The 22,500-nt window shown below is 42.8% G+C and overlaps 1 protein-coding gene across 1 annotated transcript in view; it reads left to right on the forward strand.

Moving 5' to 3' along the window:
• LOC137417037 (BDNF/NT-3 growth factors receptor-like) overlaps window positions 1-22,500 on the forward strand; it is a 452,816-nt gene that overhangs the window by 293,354 nt on the left and 136,962 nt on the right. The window contains 1 exon segment of the mRNA XM_078786250.1: window positions 1,362-1,458. Within this exon segment, the coding sequence (XP_078642376.1) occupies window positions 1,362-1,458 (97 nt within the window).

The raw sequence follows: 22,500 nt of genomic DNA on the forward strand, positions 1-22,500 counted from the left end.
CTTTCATCGGATTTTCTTCCCGTTTTTTTTCAACCGAGTCTAAAACTATGTTAGCGACTGTGAAAAATGAAATGATTTATCGAATTTGATTTGAAATAAAACTGGGAGAGAGAGCAAGACACCACGGGCCTACAAAACAGGCCTCAAAGCTATGCGAGTTAATAAAATGGTGGATATTTGTTTATAATTATATGAAGCCACTCCCAGAATGGGTGGAGCTACTCTGCAAACCGAGTAAGCCACACCCCGGACAGAATCATCTACGTCTATTATAATATATATATATATATATACTCGTTAAAATATTGAATGAATGAATGAATGATCGTTTTAAGGCCATTTTCCCCACTAGAGCAGGGGTTAGTCTTGCAGGCCCCATGACAATCATGGTTCCCTGGTTGAGGCAATGTTTTTATGGCCGGATGCCCTTCCTGACGCCAACCCTTGGTCACGATCTTAGGATGCGCAGGGATACAGTGTACCTATTCTAAATCGGGGTACACACCGTGATCATTCATCCCAAGCAAGCTGGTACTCAATTTGCCGCCCTCAGAAAGATCACAGGCTAAGTCAACCCCCATGGCGTTAATTCAGCAATCGACCAGGATTCGAACCCAGGATCCTAGGATCCCAAGCCGGCACCCTAACCGCTAAGCCAACACCAGGCTCGTCAAAATATTAACGGCTTATATTAGTCACAAATGGAAAATTTGCAGTATATTGTCCTGATGATCCCATAATGAGGGCGAAATCTAGATCGACATCTCTGCCTTTGTATATTTGTGACCATAGAGCTTTAATCTCAGTCTGCAAAGACTTGAGTACCACACGGACGCCTCCTAGTTTGGAGGTGATGTGTTGGTATAATTTATGCACATGATGTCAGCGTCATGTCATCGGGTTAGTGTGCTTGCTTTGTCAAATTTAATGTTTCTGACTGCAAACCTCCTAATTGTTGATGAGCAGGGCAGAGACAATGTGTCAGCGTGGCAGACGACACTTGTTGCTAACAGGTTGTGCAGCATTTGCTGGGGTGAGACCATTCTGTGCCTTGCTTCCTGGTCAAGTTAGGGGGTTCAACCTGTGTGTGTGTGTGTGTGTGTGTGTGTGTGTGTGTGTGTGTGTGTGTGTGTGTGTGTGTGTGTGTGTGTGTGTGTGTGTGTGTGTGTGTGTGTGTATATATATATATATATATATATATATATATATATACATGTATAATGTATATATGTATATATGTATAAATGTATATGTATATATACACTGTATATATTCAACATTTATAGTTGTTTTGTCAAATGTAGTCCAGTGTCAAATATATTGAGAGCTCTTCCATGACTATTTTTTATCTCTCTCTGCAGTTGCCATAGTCCTGACATACCTTTCCTCACCGAGTCACCAGGACATGACCGAGCAAGCGAACTGAGCCTCTCACAAATGCTGTACATTGCAGTGCAGGTAAGATCAGTACAAAATCACGGAAGTTCACTCGTTCTTGCAAATTATGTGTGTAGCAAGGCTGCATGAGGGGATGTAGAGTCCGAATGTGTTCCTTTCAAATTGTTTGTTTGTTTGCAGCATAAGGCTGCGGGGTAGCATCATTCTCGTGGCTGTGCCACTCATGCAATGCCCTCTACTGGTTAGAGCAGGAATTTGTAATTTGTTCAGGATGCTGGCGATAGCTTGCCTACTCATTGTAAAGGACACCGTGGGATCTATAACGTCCACCAAAAAATGCTGGCAGACGGGACGGCCGGCTTAGAGGCGAGTATCCTTACCTCTAGGCCATCCTGTCAGCCTGAGTTGTTAGTTACTTTAAAGTGTTGGGACATGATTAGAAAGAGACAAGAGAGATAAACAGTCCAAATAGTCACGAATAAAAGAAAAGACTAAAGAAGACGTTTACCTGACGGCACCTGATTTCTACATACCAGAGAAATAGCCATCACGCTGCTTATTTATCAATATAACTATAGCGAGGTTCCTGTGCTACGCATGTGTGGGAGGCCTAGAGCAAACAGACAATGCGGAAAAGACGAATGCCAAACCATGAACCAATAAATTCCACATTCCTGTGACACCTTCAGTTGAACGACAGGCATGGACTGCCAGTTCGTGAAAGACTTGTTCAAAAACTTACAGCACCTGAATGTATGTACACGCGATCATTGGCGAAACTACAAACGCGAATCCACGAATGTCATGGGTGGAAAACCTCACGTAATTTCCTCATTCTGCTTTAAACTCAATTTCTCTATATTTTCATTCCAAACAGCATCATTCCGTTCACAAATTCATACGATCCTGTTAATATAACAAAATACAATGTTACAAACACTCGTGAGGGAAACAAATATAGAGTCCGATCTGACGTGATAACCAATACAAACAAATCTGATGGGAAGAAAGGGCAGATACTTTGTTCAAATCAAAATTCCAAATCATAATTTTATTGAGGAATTTATGAAACCTCGCACCTACATTAGGCCACTCACTGGGACCCCAAAATGTTCCACAGATAGTTTGGCGGGGCTAGTCCCAAAACCGAGGGAGTAGTTTTGGGAGGGACAGACAGACGGAAATGCACTCCTGTTTTATGATATAGATTTATGGAGTGACAGGATTAGTGTGTCAAGTAATCACGCTACACATGAAATCATTTCAATGTTGGACCCAGAAGGCCATGCCATGCCAAAGTATCAGGGCTCAGCCTCACTCCAGGTGCACAGGCCTAGTCAACCTGCGCTCGCGAAGCGAAAAGCGGAGTTAAGCATTCAGTTACGTATGTGTGCCGTGTACCGTACGTGTCTGCATTTTAAACATTCATTTTCTCGGCAACCGTTGGTCCGATTGGCATGAAATTTTCACCATGGGAGGGCCTCCTCCTGCAGAAAATTTATTGAATATTATGGCATCATAGGTCACGTGGTACAGGCGCCATCCTGGAAAAACGTTACACCTCTATATCCCCCAAACCGCTCAATATAAAAAATGGAAACATGGCTCATTGTCAAGTACTCCCCATGGGGAATTAAGATATGTTAATGATGATCTCATCGATGCCTTCGTTATGACGTCATAATTCGACAAGTACAACACTTATCCAATGATTATAAAAAAAATTCAGCAACTCTTGGTCTGATGGACACGAAATTTTCACCATAGGAGCGCCTCCTCCTTTCGAATATTTTAATGATAATCATGACGTCATGGCTCATGTGGTACAGGCGCCATCTTGGAAAAAAACGAAAAATGTTGCACCTCTATATCTCCAAAACCGCTGCATGGAAAAAATTGAAACATGGCTCATTGTAAAGAACTCCATATGGGGAATAAAATATGTTAATGATGATGTTATCGCTCACGTGGTCTGGCAGCCATGTTGGATCAAAGAAAAACAATGTTCAAAAACAGAAGAATTGGCTCGCAACAAGTTGACTGTGCAGGGTAAGTATTCCATGAATACCATCTAGTTGAAGGATGTGACGATACAGTCAGTGTTGGCATTTTTCTTGTTGCCATTGGAGACACCACCCGCATGCCTTGTAAATTTAAATGGTCGATTCCATTGCGTCTGATGTGTATGAAACTTTCATTCGAAACTGAATTTGTTTCACAAAATGATCTCAACCTTATTCTTCAAAAACAAAATATTCATTGTAAAATCTTGGAGGCCTTACAAGTTTATATCGATTTATGTTGTCAGAATGAAAGTTTTTTGTGTGGAGGATTATTTATGACATTGGAAAATCAATCACGAGCTGTATGACATTGGTAAATATCAGAAGGAAAAAGAAAGAAGATGCCACAGTAATTTAGAAGCAAGTGCAAGAAGTGTGGCTGTCAATGAAAATGGGCAATGGAGTACGCGCCGTGCAGCAAATAATGATGTGCAAGTGCATCCAGAAAAAAGGCAAGGAGGCAACCACCTTCTACAAAGTATTAAATAGCCCTATTAATATAACTCTAAATATTTTAACACCCCACCACCAAATTTTAATGTCGATGGCACCGGAGGCATTGTTTTATACCTATGACGTCATCTGTAGGATTCAAATTCTCACCCCGCTCGTGCCCTCCCTCATTGGACGAATGGTGTGAAATGCAGGACATGTTTAGTCCTTTTTGTGTACTTTATAGCCATTGCCACGTGTTTGCCCCTGCATGGCTGAGTTTATTTTGCCACAGGAGTTATTTCTTGACAAAGAAAAAATGTTTTGACTTTCCCTGGAATGAAATTCAATTGTTACTACCTCCGCATTGGCATAACCGCGATACAGGTGTCGGCATAGCTGTCTCGACCCAAGTGATGAGATGCAACATTTTGCACAATCTCTCGAGATTTGAATAAAAACAACAAGGTGAAAAAGGACCATTATCTTTAAAGACAATCTTCATATTATGTACATAACAGGATGAGGAGAGGAAGGGTGGGGACAATGGGTCGGGGAGTGTGGGAGTGGGGGAGAAAATAGGGGTTGGGGCTGGAGGGGGTATGGCAGCAGAGGAAATTTAGGCAAAATTTAATTGAAAACATAAGAATGAATGATCGTTTTAAGGCCATTTTTCCCCGCTAGAGTGGGGGTTAGTCCTTGCGGGCCCCATGCCAATCATGGTTCCCTGTTTGAGGCAATGTTTTTATGGCCGGATGCCCTTCCTGACGCCAACCCTTGGTCGTCTTTTACAATGTGCAGGGATACGGTGTACCTATTCTAAATTGGGGTGCACGCCGGGATCATTCATCCCAGCAAGCTGGTACTCAATTTTCCGACCTCGGAAGGATGACAGGCTGAGTCAACCCCCCTGGGCGTTAATTCAGCGATCGACCGGGATTCGAACCCAGGATCTAACTCAGGATCCGAGGATCCTAAGCCGACACCTTAACCGCTAAGCCAACACCAGGCTTAATTAAAAAGATAAGGAAGAGAAATAAAGAGAAACGTATTGCGAAGAAGATATGGATGTGTGGGAGGAGGGGTGCGGGGGATAAAAGGCAAAGTAGGTTTGGAGAAGATAAGGATGTTAAGAACTTGGCTATTCAGATGTATGTGAGTTTGCCTATTGGGATGTCAGAGATTCCCTATTAGGATGTCAGAGCTTGCATATTGGGATGTCAGAGCTTGCATATTGGGATGTCAGCGCTTCCCTATTAGGATGTCAGAGCTTGCATATTGGGATGTCAACGCTTCCCTATTAGGATGTCAGAGCTTGCATATTGGGATGTCAGAGCTTGCATATTGGGATATCAGAGCTTGCATATTGGGATGTCAGTGCTTCCCTATTAGGATGTCAGAGCTTGCATATAGGGATGTCAGAGCTTGCATATTGGGATGTCAGTGCTTCCCTGTTAGGATGTCAGAGCTTGCATATTGAGATATCAGAGCTTGCATATTGGGATGTCAGCGCTTGCATATTGAGATGTCAGAGCTTGCATATTGGGATGTCAGCGCTTCCCTATTAGGATGTCAGAGCTTGCATATTGGGATGTCAGAGCTTGCATATTGGGATGTCAGAGCTTCCCTATTAGGATGTCAGAGCTTACATATTGGGATGTCAGAGCTTGCATATTGGGATGTCAGCGCTTCCCTATTAGGATGTCAGAGCTTGCATATTGGGATGTCAGAGCTTGCATATTGGGATGTCAGAGCTTCCCTATTAGGATGTCAGAGCTTGCCTATTGGGATGTCAGAGCTTGCATATTGGGATGTCAGCGCTTCCCTATTAGGATGTCAGTGCTTGCATATTGGGATGTCAGAGCTTGCATATTGAGATGTCAGAGCCTGCATATTGGGATGTCAGAGCTTGCATATTGGGATGTCAGAGCTTGCATATTGGGATGTCAGAGCTTGCCTATTGGGATGTCAGAGCTTGCATATTGGGATGTCAGAGCTTGCATATTGAGATGTCAGAGCTTGCATATTAGGATGTCAGAGCTTGTGTATTGGGATGTCAGTGCTTGCATATTGGGATGTCAGAGCTTGCATGTTGGGATGTCAGAGCTTGCATATTGGGTTGTCAGACTTTGCATATTCGGATGTCAGAGCTTGCATATTGGGAGGTCAGACCTTCCATATTGTGATATCAGAGCTTGCATATTGGGATGTCAGAGCTTGTGTATTGGGATGTCAGAGCTTGCATATTGGGATGTCAGAGCTTGCATATTGGGATGTCAGAGCTTGCATATTGGGATGTCAGAGCTTGCATATTGAGATGTCAGAGCTTGCATATTAGGATGTCAGAGCTTGTGTATTGGGATGTCAGTGCTTGCATATTGGGATGTCAGAGCTTGCATGTTGGGATGTCAGAGCTTGCATATTGGGTTGTCAGACTTTGCATATTCGGATGTCAGAGCTTGCATATTGGGAGGTCAGACCTTCCATATTGTGATATCAGAGCTTGCATATTGGGATGTCAGAGCTTCGCTATTAGGATGTCAGAGATTGCATATTCGGATGTCAGACCATGCATATTGCGATATCAGAGCTTCCCTATTAGGATGTCAGAGTTTGCCTATTGGGATGTCAGAGCTTGCATATTGCGATATCAGAGCTTCCCTATTGGGATGTCAGAGTTTGCCGATTAGGATGTCAGAGCTTGCCTATTGGGATGTCAGAGCTTGTACATTGGGATGTCAGAGCTTCCCTGTTGGGATGTCAGAGCTTCCCTGTTGGGATGTCAGAGCTTCCCTGTTAGGATGTCAGAGCTTCCCTATTGGGATGTCAGAGCTTGCCTATTGGGATGTCAGAGCTTGCCTATTGGGATGTCAGAGCTTCCCTATTGGGATGTCAGAGCTTGCCTATTGGGATGTCAGAGCTTCCCTATTAGGATGTCAGAGTTTGCCTATTAGGATGTCAGAGCTTGCCTCTTGGGATGTCAGAGCTTGCATATTGGGATGTCGAGAGCTTCCATGTTGGGATGTCAGAGCTTGTCTATTTGGATGTCAGAGCTTGTCTATTTGGATGTCAGAGCTTGCATATTGGGATGTCAGAGCTTGCATATTGGGATGTCAGAGCTTGCATATTGGGATGTCAGAGCTTCCCTATTGGGATGTCAGAGCTTCCCTATTGGGATGTCAGAGCTTGCATATTGGGATGTCAGAGCTTGCATATTGTGATGTCAGAGCTTGCATATTGGGATGTCAGAGCTTCCATATTGGGATGTCAGAGCTTGCATATGGGGATGTCAGAGCTTGCATATTGGGATGTCAGGGTTTGCATATCAGGATGTCAGAGATTGCCTATTGGGATGTCAGAGCTTGCATATTGGGATATCAGAGCTTCCCTATTAGGATGTCAGAGCTTGCCTATTGGGATGTCAGAGCTTGCATATTGGGATGTCAGAGCTTCCCTTTTGGGATGTCAGAGCTTGCATATTGGGATGTCAGAGCTTGCATATTCGGGTGTCAGAGCTTGCATATTGCGATGTCAGAGCTTCCCTATTAGGATGTCAGAGCTTCCCTATTAGGATGTCAGAGCTTGCATTTTGGGATGTCAAAGCTTCCTTCTTGGGATGTCAGAGATTCCCTATTGGAATGTTGGAGCCTAACTATTGGAATGTCAGAGCTTGCCGATTTGGATGTCAGAACTTGCCAATTTGGATGTCAGAGCTTGTCTATTTGGATGTCAGAGCTTGCATATTGGGATGTCGAGAGCTTGCATATTGGGATGTCGAGAGCTTGTTTATTAGCATGTTGAGAGCTTGTTTATTGGCAGGTTGAGAGCTTGTTTATTGGCATGTTGAGAACTTGTTTTTTGGCAGGTTGAGAGCTTGTGTATTGGCATGTTGAGAGCTTGTTTTTTGGCATGTTGAGAGCTTGTTTATTGGCATGTTGAGAGCTTGTTTATTGGCATGTTGAGAGCTTGTTTGTTGGCTTTTTGAGAGCTTGTTTATTGGCATGTCAAGAGCTTGTTTATTGGCATGTTGAGAGCTTGCTTATTGGCATATTGAGAGCTAGTCTATTGGCATGTTGAGAGCTTGTTTATTGGCATGTGGAGAGCTTGATTATTGGCATGTCAAGAGCTTGTTTATTGGCATGTTGAGAACTTGTTTATTGGCATGTCGAGAGCTTGTCTATTGGCATGTTGAGAGCTTGCTTATTGGCATGTTGAGAGCTTGTTTATTGGCATGTTGAGAGCTTCTTCATTGGCATGTTGAGAGCTTGTCTATTGGCATGTTGAGAGCTTGTTTATTGGCATGTTGAGAGCTTGTGTATTGGCATGTTGAGAGCTTGTTTATTGGCATGTTGAGAGCTTGTTTATTGGCATGTTGAGAGCTTGCAATACAAAATGTAACTCGAGTTTATAGAACACCTTATCCCACACAGTGTTAAAGTGTATGATTCAAAAGAAATAAAATCATTATTTTGAAGTTCATCTAAAAAAAATTCCGGAAGTTTGCCGTCGTTGTTGCAGTGTCTTATACAGTCACGTGAAAAGGTAAGTACACCCCATGTAAAGTTTTGACTTTTTCAACATATTTCCACACACAGCTATTTGATCTTCATTTCAACAATATTGATAGATAATGGTGATATAATATAACAAATATCATGAAACATTTACATTTTGTAGTCCATTGTATAATTTAAAAAAACATAAATGCAAAATTCGCATGTGGAAAAAGTAAGTACACCCCTACATTTATCACGACTTCAAATACCTAAAATTAGAATCAGGTGCACCAGCTCAGGTGCAAATGATTAGAACATCGCTAGAGAGGATCTTGGAGGAACCTGTCTTATTTAAACCTCAGACGTTTAGTTTGGTTTGCTCTTTGTTGTTGAAGTGTGCGGCGTCGCCATGCCTCAATCAAAAGAGCTCTCCGAGGCCTTCAGAAAGAAGGTTATAGATGCCTCCGAGTCTGGGAAGGGATTTAAAAAGATCTCCAAACAATTTGAAATCAATCATTCGACTGTCTGCAAGATCATCTACAAGTGGAGAAGATTCCAAACAACTGCCAACTTGTTCAGGCCAGGCCACCCCAGCAAGTTCAGCCTGAGAGCAGACCGCAAGATGCTGAAAGAAGTCTCTAAGAACCCCAGAATGTCATCACGGGACCTACAGGTAGCTCTTGCCACTGTTGATGTCAAAGTGCACGAGTCTACCATTAGAAAGGGGCTGCACAAATTTGATCTACATGAGAGGTGTGCCAGGAGAAACCTTTGCTGTCCAGAAAAAACATTAGGAAGACTAACGTTTGCCAATGAACACCAAGGCAAAGACCAGCACTTCTGGAACAATGTGCTCTGGACAGATAAGTCAAAGGTAGAGCTATTTGGCCACAGTACCAGAAGACATGTTTGGCGAAAACCAAAGACAGCATTTGACCACAAGAACCTGATACCAACTGTAAAGCATGGTGGTGGAAATATTATGGTTTGGGGCAGCTTTGCTGCATCAGGGCCTGGGCCGCTCACCATCATAGAATCCACTATGAATTCTTCATTGTACCAGAGATTGCTTGTGGATAATGTGAGGCCATCTGTCGGAAATTGAAGCTCAACTGAAGGTGGACCTTGCAACATGACAATGACCCTAAACATACCAGTAAATCCACCAAGGAATGGCTGAAAAGAAAGAAATGGAGGGTTCTGGAATGGCCGAGTCAAAGCCCGGATCTAAATCCCATCGAGATGTTGTGGGGGGATTTGAAACGAGCTGTGCATGCAAGAAATCCCTCAAACATCGCACAGCTGAAATAATTCTGCATGGAGGAGTGAGCAAAAATTTCTCCCAGTCGATGTCAGAGACTGGTAGACAGTTATAAGAAACGCTTACTTGAGGTTGTTTCTGCCAAAGGGGGCAATACCACCTATTAGAGCCAAGGGTGTACTTACTTTTTCCACAGAAGGAAATGGCATCTCTGTTAATTTTTTGTTGAATAAATTATTGCAGTCAATTTTTCATTGTTTTTTGTTCAATGAGATCACCTTTATCTATAGATACTGTTTAAATGAAGATCAAATATTGATATGTCCACATATGATAAAAAGATTTTTAAAAAACATTTCATGGGGTGTAGTTACTTTTTCCACATGCAAAATTAGCATTTATGTTTATTTAAATTATACAATGGACTACAAAATGTAAATGTTTCATGATATTTGTTATATTAATATTATATCACCTTTATCTATCAATATTGTTGAAATGAAGATGAAATAGCTGTACGTTGAAATATGTTGAAAAAGTCAAAACTTTACATGGGGTGTACTTACTTTTTCATGTGACTGTACATCACCTTGTTTAACATGTCCAAATACTGTAAAGCTGGAGGTTTTTGAAAGTGGTAAAAAGGCTATTTGTGTTCTGCAGTGTTCAACTATGTAATTAAATTTAATTAAAATAAAGATTTTAAAATGTTGAATAAAAAACTCTCTTTGGAAGTTTACCACCATTAATCCAGCATATTTTACACCACGTTATTTAACATGGTACATTTTGGTCATATATGACGTGCCTGTTGTTGTGTCATTTATGACGTTGCTAAAAACACTTTGTTTCCTGTTTGGAATTATTTTAAATTTTGTGTGACTGCCGCACAGGTAGACAGAGTTTTAAAAAAAGATCTCACTCCTCTGCGCATGAACTATCGGGTCGAATTCAAAGCCAGCGTACTGCTAAAGTGCAGGGTAGTTTTCCAGTTCATGTTCCGATTCGTGTTCAAATTTTGTTCCTTGATCATAAACCGACTATTGTAGACGGACAGACTGACAGACGGATATTAAGTTATTGCTTAACTCTGCCTTTCACTTCACGTGCACGGGGTAATTAGGAGGATGAGGATGAGCAGGTGAAGATGAAGGTGGATGTGAAGATGAAGGTGGTGATGGAGGTGAATGAGGGGGAGGTGGAGATGAGAAAAGGAAAAAGGAAGAGGTAATGAGGAGAGAATGGAGGTGTGAAAAGGGAAGAGGAAGAGGGGAATAAGAATAAAAAAATGAAGGTAAGGCCGAGAAAAATATATTTCCGGTCTCTGGTCAGCACGCGCATCGATTTTGACCCTGTGCGTCAACAATTTTTTTTTTTCCAACGGTACCTACAACAGCGCGCGCCTGTGGTTGCTGGGCTAGCGCGCTATCTCGGGAAATACGGGTCTGTGAGGGTCGCCATTGGTATCGACGTTTGCACACAGTTCTCCCCTACAAAACTACGTTTGTCCAACTCCAACCAGCCGTTCCAAAGATATGAGTAGTGTTGTGTGCCGTGCCGTCATGAATCCAATCGGCTGGATATTGTCATTTATTGAAACGAAGACGTTCGTTGTCGGGTTCATGTGAAGCAACCAGAAGGCCAAGAGAGCTGCGGGTGGTCTCGTTAGTTAGGCCTGGATCCTATCTCGTTTGTCATGAAGTTGTAAGTGTCTGTGATAATCTGGTGGACTGGGAGAAGAGATCGTGGGAGACCATCGGCCTGTTAGACCACTTGCGCATGTGCAGTGTTGATGTGATCGACGCATTGGAATGTTTGACGGTACGGCGAGGCGATCTCGAGAACGAAATGGCAGTCCTTAATATGCTTGAAGAACTTAATGATTTTCAGAATAAATACATTTTAAAATAACTTATTAAGCTTGTGTTCATTATTTACAAAAAGGCCTACCAGTCCCATTGGCTGTCTTTAATTTCTCTCTGGACGGCGCCACGGCAGATGAGGAGGCAAGGCATGAAGACCCAAAAAACACCTATATGTACAATCCATGCTTTTCAAAAACAAGAAGAAAAAAAAAACCGCATCGCCGCATCAATTCTGGAACTTTGGTCTGACCAGAGACCAGCAATATATTTTTTTTCGGCCTAATCTTCTTTATGAAGACAAGATATATGGAGGAATTGCCTGGTGGAGTCTGGTTCAGGGTTTGCCATTCGATTCGAATCCATTTGACTATGATTTTCCGACACGCTGTGTTATCATACATGTGATAAACGTTTAATAATGTAATATGTTCATTCTGAGAACCACGCAAATGAGAATAGGAAAATGCTTTTTCCCCTCTCCACTTCCCTCCATCTTGATGAGTTATTAAGATGTACGAAACCATGATCAGTCTCGAGGAAAACTTGCACAGTTAAAATAATTAATATGAGAAACTTCTCAGACACATTTTCTCGAATATGACAAAAATCAAAATTTTGTTTACGAGGCAAAGGGTCTTAATAACATGAGTTTTGTGGAATAACTTCAAAGCTTGTTTTATTTTGTTGAAGAATTTTTAAACTTGCAAAATAGTGACTTTTATAGTTTAATCGCGAATTAGTCATCGTCTTTGCCAAAATTAATTTACCTGTTTTACAGAACACTCTTAAGTTATGGAACACACTCAGCATTGCCCAGGTAAAAAAGGGAATTGTAATACACTCAGTCACCACCACCAAGTGGCACTACGCGGTACACATTTACATAGAGAATTTACCCCCCCCCCCCCCCACCCCACATCCCCACAACGCACGTGATGCCGAGGCCACATAGCCTATGTTACCCCCCACACAAAGTTTTATTTGTACCCCGGGTTTGGAGTTTGTGACTTAAAAGATATGGCCGTGCATGTAAGGAGCAAAGCAAGCCACATAGAGGGAGAGAGTGACATGAGAGAGAGAGAGAGAGACTGACTGTTTCTTCCTTTTATTACAAGAGTACAAAAAATCAGTTATGTTCAGTCACAAAGAAACAAAACACAATAAAATGGTCTCAAGGAAAAGTTATTATCAAATCATCATCATCAAGTGTGCATATGACATCATTAAAAACCCACTTTTCTTTAAAACATGTTAAATTCTTGTTCATTTAAAAAAACCGGTACTCTAGCTTTAGTCTTGCATTTACAAGAGCCTTAAAGGTGAGCAGTACATCATATGACGAGTCAGAAGCGTTTCCCATTTTTTTCTTCCTGGATTTATAAATTGCAAACTTGGCCTGGCCAATTAAAAAATTCATTAAAACCACATTTCTAAGGGAAGACGGTCCTAAAACACCATAAACTAGAACGGGCACTCGGTAGAGCGCATACCTTCGCCGCAGCTACTGTTCTGTACTTGGTAAAAATATGATTTTGACCTTTTCGTGACCTTGACCTTGACCTTTGACCCGATTGCTCCCAAAATCTAATCAAATGTGTCCCGTATAATAACCAATCATCCCACCAAATTTCATGCAATTCGGTTGAATACTTTTTGAGTTATGCGAATAACATATACACACACACACACAGACATACAAATAAATACACAGCGATCAAAACATAACCTTCCGCTTTTGCGAAGGTAATAAAAACATTGTGATTGAATAGGGAACCAAGCTTCACAAAGCGTTCCTGAAGGAATGTAAAAAGAGGTTGCAATCGTTCACACTCAAGGTATATATGCGGTAGGGTTTCAATGGATGCACAGAAAGGGCATAGATTAGAGTTAGCAGTAGAAAACCAGTTCAGTAAAACATTATAAGGTAAAATCCAGTGTACAAGTTTCCATTGAATATCTCCAACATACTTTGGAGTAGGCAAGAGATAAAAACTTCGCCAATTGGGGCAATTGGGGGGTATTGGGGGTAAAACATCCCGCCATCGAAGCCTCGGGTGCTCAGAAAATGTTTTTGCGTATAAAATTTTAACGCACGCGTTGTACAAAGTTTTCTTTGGAAAGGCGGGAAGGGATAATGCAGTATCATCAGGGCTGTTCAGGCCAGGGGACAGATTAAGTGGCGGGCTGAAGACTAGGAGTTTGGGGAAGTCACCCGCTGTTTCCTCGGGGGAAGGGCCAAGTTCCTCGCAGGTATTACGATACGTTGTGGATATCCCTTGAAGGAACCGAGAGATGATCCTGACAGATTTTATTCCGGTTTTTTGTGCCACAGCGGCAGCACTCAGCCAGCAGCTCCCAGACTCTGTCATGAGGTCTTTCACTCGCAGCAGCTTGGCATCAACAAAACGTTGAACGAGTCCCCTATTATTCAAGCTGTTTTCCAGGAAGGGGTTGTAGCATAGGGGCTCATTCAACAACATTTCCATGTTGTATGTTGCCATTTCACGGGAAAAGGACAGGGCTTGCCAGGCGTTCATCACCCCTTGGTAAAAGGTGGGCAGCAAGGATGAATCGATTTGATGAGGGTTCATCAAGAAAAGTTCTCGGTCGTAACCCAGCTTGCATGTAAGTTGCAATATGCAGTTAGCCAGAGGCCTCCAGAGTAGGGCTTCATCTCCATATACAAGTTGGCGCACGATATGAAGCCGGAAGACCATAATCCGGCTGCGGATATCAATAAGACCTTGGCCACCTTCAGTGAGTGGTAAGTATGCCACGGGGGGTTGGAGCCAGTGTTTCCCGCTCCAGAAAAAGTCGACAATGCTCTTTTGCAGTGTAATAAGAAGGCTTCCGGGCGGTTGTAGGCATATCATCTTATGCCATAGCATAGAGGCGACAAGATTGTTAATGACGAGAGTTCTTCCGCGGTACGAAAGTTGAGAAAGAAGTCCTTTCCAGCAGGCCAGTTTTGCCATTACCTTGTCCGGTAATCCCACCCAGTTCTGCTGCTCAAAGGTGTTGTCTCCTAGGAAAATACCGAGGTATTTAATGCCACTTTTCTGCCAGTTCACTCCTTCTGGTAGGACAATTGGCGGGCAATCTCCAGGTCCTATCCAATGGGCTTCACTCTTCTTCCAGTTTACCTGGCCTGAACAAGCCTGACAATATGTCTTTAGTGCCTGAGCCACCGCAGTGACGTCAGCACTATTTTTTATATAAATACAGACATCATCTGCATAGGCAGAGACTTTTAGCGGTGTGGTAAGAATTGATCCAGTGAAGCCAGAAATGTGCGTACGTAATTGGAGCAGAAGAGGTTCGATGGCAAGAGAGTATAAAAGTCCAGATAGCGGGCAACCTTGCCATACTCCCCGTTGTACTGCAATGGGGCTACACAATACTTGATTAATTTTAAGAACACTGGATATATTACAATACAAAAGTTTAACGTACGAGATAAAAATAGGTCCAAACCCAAAATTCTCTAAAACTCTAAAAAGGTACATGTAGTCAATACAGTCAAAGGCTTTTCCTTGGTCAATGAAAAACAGACCAACATTCATATTAAAATTGTTACAAAACCGAATGGTATCACGGATAAGAAAGATATTATTAAAAATAGTACGTCCAGGAATACAAAAGGATTGATGTTCTCCTATTAGTACATTCATAAAAGGTTTCATTCGATTAGACAAGGCTTTGGCTAAAATTTTATAATCCGTACATAAAACAGAAATAGGACGCCAGTTCTCTATAAGTTGAGTGTCCGCTTTCTTAGGAATTAAGGTGGTGACTGCTCTCCGGCAACTCCACGGCAGTTGTCCATCCTCTAAAGTCTAAACATTCATTCAATACCCGCAGTAGGTGAGGTCCAATGGCGTCCCCAAAAAACTGGAAAAATTCACTAGTCAGCCCATCCAGTCCAGGGGCTTTATCAGGTTCCAAGGCCTTCAAGGCAGCGGTGAGCTCAGGTAACCTAAGAGGATCCTCCAACTGCTGCTTCTGATCCTCTGCCAATGTTGGAAGGTTAGAAACAAGTTCCGATATTGCATCCTGGTTAATGTCATGCTGCATAAACCGTTGTTTAAAATGTTTCCGGGCACATTCCCTGATTCTGCCATCTTCATAAAGGAGTTCCCCATCATGGAGCAAGCGTGTAATCATTGACGAAGAGGCCCCCCTTTTAAGGCTGAAGAAGAATTTGGTTGGAGCATCAAGGTCGTGTATGTACCTCATCTTCAGGCGCAATAAAGCATTTTGTGCTCACCTTTCGGATATGGAATTCAGTAAGGCCGTTTTTCCATGAATTTGTTGCCTCATTCCCTGGTAGCTCACACTTGCAGTTCCCTGAAGCTGTTCCTGTAATTCCAGGATTTCATCTTCAAGTAAGGTTGTGGTTTTTCTTTCCTCTTGAACACCATACGCACGATATTGTTGGCAGAACAGTCTGATGTGCGTTTTGGCATTCTCCCACCATTGTCTGAGGTTTCAGAAATTCCCTTGGGAGGCAACTAGAATATTCCAAATTTCCGGAAAAATGTCCTTAAAGGTACTATCATTAAGTAAGTTGTTATTATATTTCAAAAAAGCACTCTTGTGTTTCGGGCAGGGGGCAGAAATTTTGAGAAATGTTGCGCTGTGGTCCGAGAATCCTGATGGGCAAATTTTGGATGACAGAACGAGGCGTTCAAGTGGAGGATTAATATAAAACTTGTCCAAGCGAGCAAGTACAATATTACCCTGAATGCATCGACACCATGTGTATTGCCTGATTGATGGGTGCTGTACCCGCCATATATCTGTCAAATTCATTTGTTTTAAAAATTTGGTGAGAGGGATTGTGGAGGCAGGATGGGGCTCTGCACTGTTCCTGTCTAGTTGGGGTTGGAGGGTGCAGTTAAAATCTCCACCAATACAAACATGATTGTCTTGGTTTTTTAGGGCGTTTTGGCTGTCGAGGGACGTTAGGTGTGTCCCAAGGGCATTAAAAAAAACTCGCCGAGCTACAGGCGTACTTGGGGCATAGATATTAAAAATAGTATAGAATTTTCCACAGTAGTGGAATTCTAGGGTTGCTAGGGATCCCTTGTGTATTTCGTCGAATTTAAGCGATGAAGGCGAAAAGGAGGGGCTAAGAATTATTGCGACACCGCCTTTGTGGGAGTCACTGTTACTAAAAAAGGACAGGCCGGGGAAGAGCCTACACCACTCTGCGACACAGCAGTCATTGGCATGGGTCTCTTGTAAGAGGGCAATGTCAACTTTCTTCTGTAATAAAAAATCCCTTACTTGAACTTTACGGACAGAGCTACATCCTCCGTTAATATTCAAGCTACAAATGGAAAAACTCATTACAGCTACAAGGAGGAGTGACCACCACTCAATTTTTTGATAGCAGTTCATTCTTAGCTTTTTGCAACCACTTCTTTAAACGGTGACGTTGGGAGGAATTGAAATTAAAAACGTGGGGCCGTTTTACCATCAGTCTAGCGGAATGTATAAAATCAGGTAGCTCCGGAAAAAGGTTTCTATAACAACATTCCTTTTTCGGAATGTGTCCTTAAGAAACCTTTTTATCTCGGAGGGAGGGATTGGAGGGGTTTCTTCTTCCTTAAGGCTACCACATTCACTAACAGAGTCATCTATATCAGATGGCTCAGATGGTGTGTCACACTGGTTTTCATCATTTATCTCCTCACCGTCATCACATCCCTCCACGTTATCGGATGGGGCATAGTCCATAGAGGGAGGGGACGGGGAGGGAGAGAAATGAGCCATCTTCAGGGGAGGGGGGGGGGGGGTACTAATTTTTGCGGTTCAACCATATCAGTTTCCAGGTCAGTAGACAAGGGGCGAGGATTCATCCACATCTATGTCCTCCAATACCGAGAAACGATTTTCTGTGACGAGGGACAAATCTAGGGCAGAGAGGAGGGGCTGTCGGTTTTCAGTTGTAGGTTTTTTAAAGAGATGACCGTTTTCATCTGTTGTTTGTAGATGTCTTTTTCCTTTTGGGCAGACTAATTGAAACTCGTCCTGGTTAGTGGGAAGAGATTGCAAGGGTTTGGGGGGAGGGGGGAGGACGAGGACGTGATCATCGGGAGGTGATTCCCATCGGCTACCACGGCGAGAGAGGTAGGATCAGTTATAGCAGGCAACAAGCTGTGATTGGACGATGTCGCCTGGGGGGTGAGATCTATCGTTAACAGGAGATGGCTGCAATTAGATCCTTCAGTAGAGGGAGGGGCCCCTGTTTCAAGGGGAGGGGAAGGGGGTACGGTGGGGGGGTTTGGGTCGGTGGTAGGAGGGCTTGGGTCAGTGGTAGACAGATTGGGATCAGTGGTGGTAAGGCTTGGGTCGATGGTGGGAAGGTTCGGGTCGGTGGTGGGAGGGCTTGGTTCGGTGGCGGGAAGGCTTGGTTCGGTGGTGGGAGGGTTTGGTTCGGTGGTGGGAGGGTTTGGTTCGGTGGTGGGAAGGCTTGGGTCGGTGGTGGAAGGGTTTGGATCGGTGGTGGGAAGGTGGGGGGGTTGCTTATTCCCGGTTCGGAGGGGAGGTTGTACTTGTAGAGAATTCTCTTTTCAGGGGCAGTCATGCTTAACATGCCCAAATTGTCCGCAGCCAAAACATTTTAGAACGTTGGTGGACACGTACACTGTATATTCGTTCTGTTGATGTTTTAATTTTATTATAAGGTTTAAATCCTTCTGGGAATTTTTAAAAATCATAAACACTTGCTGCCGGAATGAAACCACGTGCCTTAAATCGTTGTTTCGTGACCCGAAGGGAATCATGGAGATACGAGACACGATGGTACCGTATCGGGACAACTCTTTAATTAGTACATCGTCGGATACAAATGGGGGGCAATTGGATATCACGACTTTTATCGCTGGGCTATCTAGTGGGGAAATCATAACAAATAAATCTGGATCGATTGTCAAACCCTGTTCGACAATTTGTGGGACACAATCCACGTCGGACAAAAAAATAACGACCCGCTTGTTCATCCGCGAAGCGGCAACAACCTTGTCGATCCCGACAACACGACCGGTTGCGAGGACAACGTCCTCGACACTAACCTCACGTTCCGGAGGTACACAAAAGAACCCGTGCTTACGGGTCAGGCTCTGAAAGGCCGTAAATCGAGATAGTGCAGCTGCCATGCTGGAACAGCTGCACTTACAACCCCTCCCCAACTCGGGGAGGGTGAATATATAATATAATCTTCCCTACCCGAACTCTGGGAATGGGAAGTAATCAGACCTCTCCGATATCCCTAACTTCGGAAAAGGGAGGCAACAAAACAAACTGAAGGAAAGATAAACGAAAGGGAAAAAAAGAAAATAGAGGTTTAAGATGAAGGAGCAAACACCGATCGGGCGACGCCCAAAAACGGCGAACCCTTACCAGCGATCACCCTGTGCTCTCCGGCTCTCTCTCCCGTCTCAACGTATATGGGAATCACCAGGAAGACTCCACGAACAGACACAAGGACACAGAGGGGGGAAACGAGGGGGGGGGGGGGGGAATGGAGCAACAACAAAGAGCACTCACAGGCCTCCACAAGCAGACGCCATGGCAGTACAACCAGCATACAAACGGCCAGCAGGTGGCGACAGAGAGAGAGAGAGAGAGAGAGAGGGGGGGGGAGAGAGAGAGATGGGGGGGGGGAGAGAGATGGCTGGCGAGTGAGAAGGAGGAGAGGGAGAGAGAGGGGTGGGGGGAGAGGGAGAGAGAGAGGAGAGATAAAAAGAGGGGGCTAGCGAGTGAGAGAGGGGGGTTTGGGGGGGGAGAGGGAGAGAAAGGGGTGGGGGGAGAGAGAGGGAGAGAAAGGGTGTGGGGGAGAGGGAGAGAGAGAGAGAGAAAGAGAGAGAGGAGAGAGAGAGAGAGAGAGAGAGAGAGAGGGGGGGGGGCTTGCGAGTGTGAAAGGGGGATGGAGGAGGGGGGAGAGGGTTGAGAAAGGGGTGGGGGAGGGAGAGAGACAGAGAGAGAGAGAGAGAGAGAGAGAGACAGAGAGAGAGAGACAGAGAGAGAGAGAGAGAGAGAGACAATGGCGTTTATGAATATATATTGCTCTAATTGTTATACACCGACTCCAGAATGCCAGCACTGTTGGTATCATGTAAAAGTCACTGCTGGGGTGTATATTTATATTGTGTGATTGTGGAAATACTGGCTATTCATGTGCATCCCATAAAACCGCAACCAAAATGAAGAATAATGTATTTGTTGGATACCAAGACTATAATCCGTTAGGCATTTAAAGTAGAGCTCCGCCATGTGACTCATTTAAACTCTTAGTGCCCCCCCAAGAGAATAATTGTGCTTTCCTTACTAATTGCACACTGATATATTTAAAAATAGGGGCAATACCCCTGGCGCTCACCTGGTAGAATAAAGCAGGACACTAAACTGACTAAAGGTATTTTAAACCAATTTCAATGGTTGCTATGAGACGGGCCAGCATGGAGCATCATACGAATGTAATCATAATACTTTAAACAAACAAATATACATATATATATATATATGTATATATATATTGGCGGAAATTATTGGAGGAATTGGAATTTGTCATTTGTTCAGGGTGTGGGCGACAGCTTGCTTCCTCTTCACGAAGGACAACGTAGGATCTTTAACGTCCACCGACTAATGCCAACAGACGGGACGCCAGTTTAACATCCCAGAGGGACGGAACACACATTGATGATTCACCCTGTCTGTGGAACACCAGGATTGCAGTTTATACCTGTGTCAGGATTCAAACCCAGGATAGACAGCTTAGAGATGAGTGTGCATACTTCTAGGTTATCCTGTCTGATGCGCCTTCGACTGAGTGACCATCAACCAGAATATTTTTTAGAAATGTGCCGTACAACATGGATACATGGTTCAGCATCTAATATGGTGGAGACTGACTAACTGAAGATGTTTTGAGACGATGTTTGCTCTGATTTTTACGCTTCCGCAGACGAAGTCCAGAGGCATTTTATTACTTGCAAAATCGAAGATTTTTCAAGTATATTGGTCGGTTGCGTTTGTGGTTCTGTCTGTCTGTTTGGCTGTCTGTTTGTCACCGGCCTACAGGTCACAATTCAAAACCGATCGTCACGAAACTTCATCAAGTTGTATAGGTCTTCCCAATTGAGAAGCCTATTGATTTTGAGGTCAAAGGTCATCTGGAGGTCAAATTTCTAAAATCGACATTTTTAATCCGATTGACTTGAAAATTGACTAGCATTTGTATATTGAGTCACTAAATTGGGAAATGAAGTATTTTGAGGTCAAAAGGTCAAAGGTCAACTCAAGGTCAAATTTTTACAATCATCAATTTTCATCTGAAAAGCCGTCAATTTTCAACCGATTGACTTGAAAATTGAACAGCATCTGCATATCGAGTCACTAAATTGGGAAAGATACTATTTTTGAGGTCAAAAGGTCAAAGGTCAACTGAAGGTCAAACTTACAACATCATTGTTGCCAAACTTGGCACTAGTATAGTTGCCAAACTTGGCACTAGTATAGATGGTAATATTTGGATGAATCAATTACCTTTTGGGTTCAAAAAGTCAAATGTCAAACATCATGTGACCTTTAAATGTAAATTTTTGTTGCTGCGATAATTTGTGAACCACTGCACGGATTTCAACTAAACTGGGCACTAGTATAGACGGTAATATTTGGATGAATCAATTACCTTTTGGGTTCAAAAGGTCAAATGTCAAACATCATGTGACCTTTACATGTAAATCTTTGTTGCCCCATAAATTTGTGAACCACTGCACGGATTTCAACCAAACCTGGCACTAGTATAGATGGTAATATATGGATGAATCAATTACCTTTTGGGTTCAAAAGGTCAAATGTCAAACATCATGTGACCTTTAAATGTAAATTTTTGTTGCTGCGATAATTTGTGAACCACTGCACGGATTTCAACTAAACTGGACACTAGTATAGATGGTAATATTTGGATGAATCAATTACCTTTTGGGTTCAAAAGGTCAAATGTCAAACATCATGTGACCTTTACATGTAAATCTTTGTTGCTGCGATAATTTGTGAACCACTGCAGGGATTTCAACTAAACTGTGCACTAGTATAGATGGTAATATTTGGATGAATCAATTACCTTTTGGGTTCAAAAGGTCAAATGTCAAACATCATGTGACCTTTAAATGTAAATTTTTGTTGCTGCGATAATTTGTGAACCACTGCACGGATTTCAACTAAACTGTGCACTAGTATAGATGGTAATATTTGGATGAATCAATTACCTTTTGGGTTCAAAAGGTCAAATGTCAAACATCATGTGACCTTTACATGTAAATCTTTGTTGCTGCGATAATTTGTGAACCACTGCAGGGATTTCAACCAAACTTGGCACTAGTGTAGATGGTAATATTTGGATGAATCAATTACCTTTTGGGTTCAAAAGGTCAAATGTCAAACATCATGTGACCTTTACATGTAAATCTTTGTTGCTGCGATAATTTGTGAACCACTGCACGGATTTCAACCAAACCTGGCACTAGTATAGATGGTAATATTTGGATGAATCAATTACCTTTTGGGTTCAAAAGGTCAAATGTCAAACATCATGTGACCTTTACATGTAAATCTTTGTTGCCCCGATAATTTGTGAACCACTGCAGGGATTTCAACCAAACCTGGCACTAGTATAGATGGTAATATTTGGATGAATGAATTACCTTTTGGGTTCAAAAGGTCAAATGTCAAACATCATGTGACCTTTACATGTAAATCTTTGTTGCCCCAATAATTTGTGAACCACTACACGGATTTCAACCAAACTTGGCACTAGTATAGACGGTAATATTTGGATGAATCAATTACCTTTTGGGTTCAAAAGGTCAAATGTCAAACATCATGTGACCTTTACATGTAAATCTTTGTTGCTGCGATAATTTGTGATCCACTAAAGGGATTTCAACTAAACTGGGCTGAAGTATCGACATCATACA

Source organism: Myxine glutinosa, chromosome 11 (assembly GCF_964187855.1).
Source record: "Myxine glutinosa chromosome 11, kmMyxGlut1.1, whole genome shotgun sequence".
NCBI lineage: Eukaryota > Metazoa > Chordata > Myxini > Myxiniformes > Myxinidae > Myxine > Myxine glutinosa.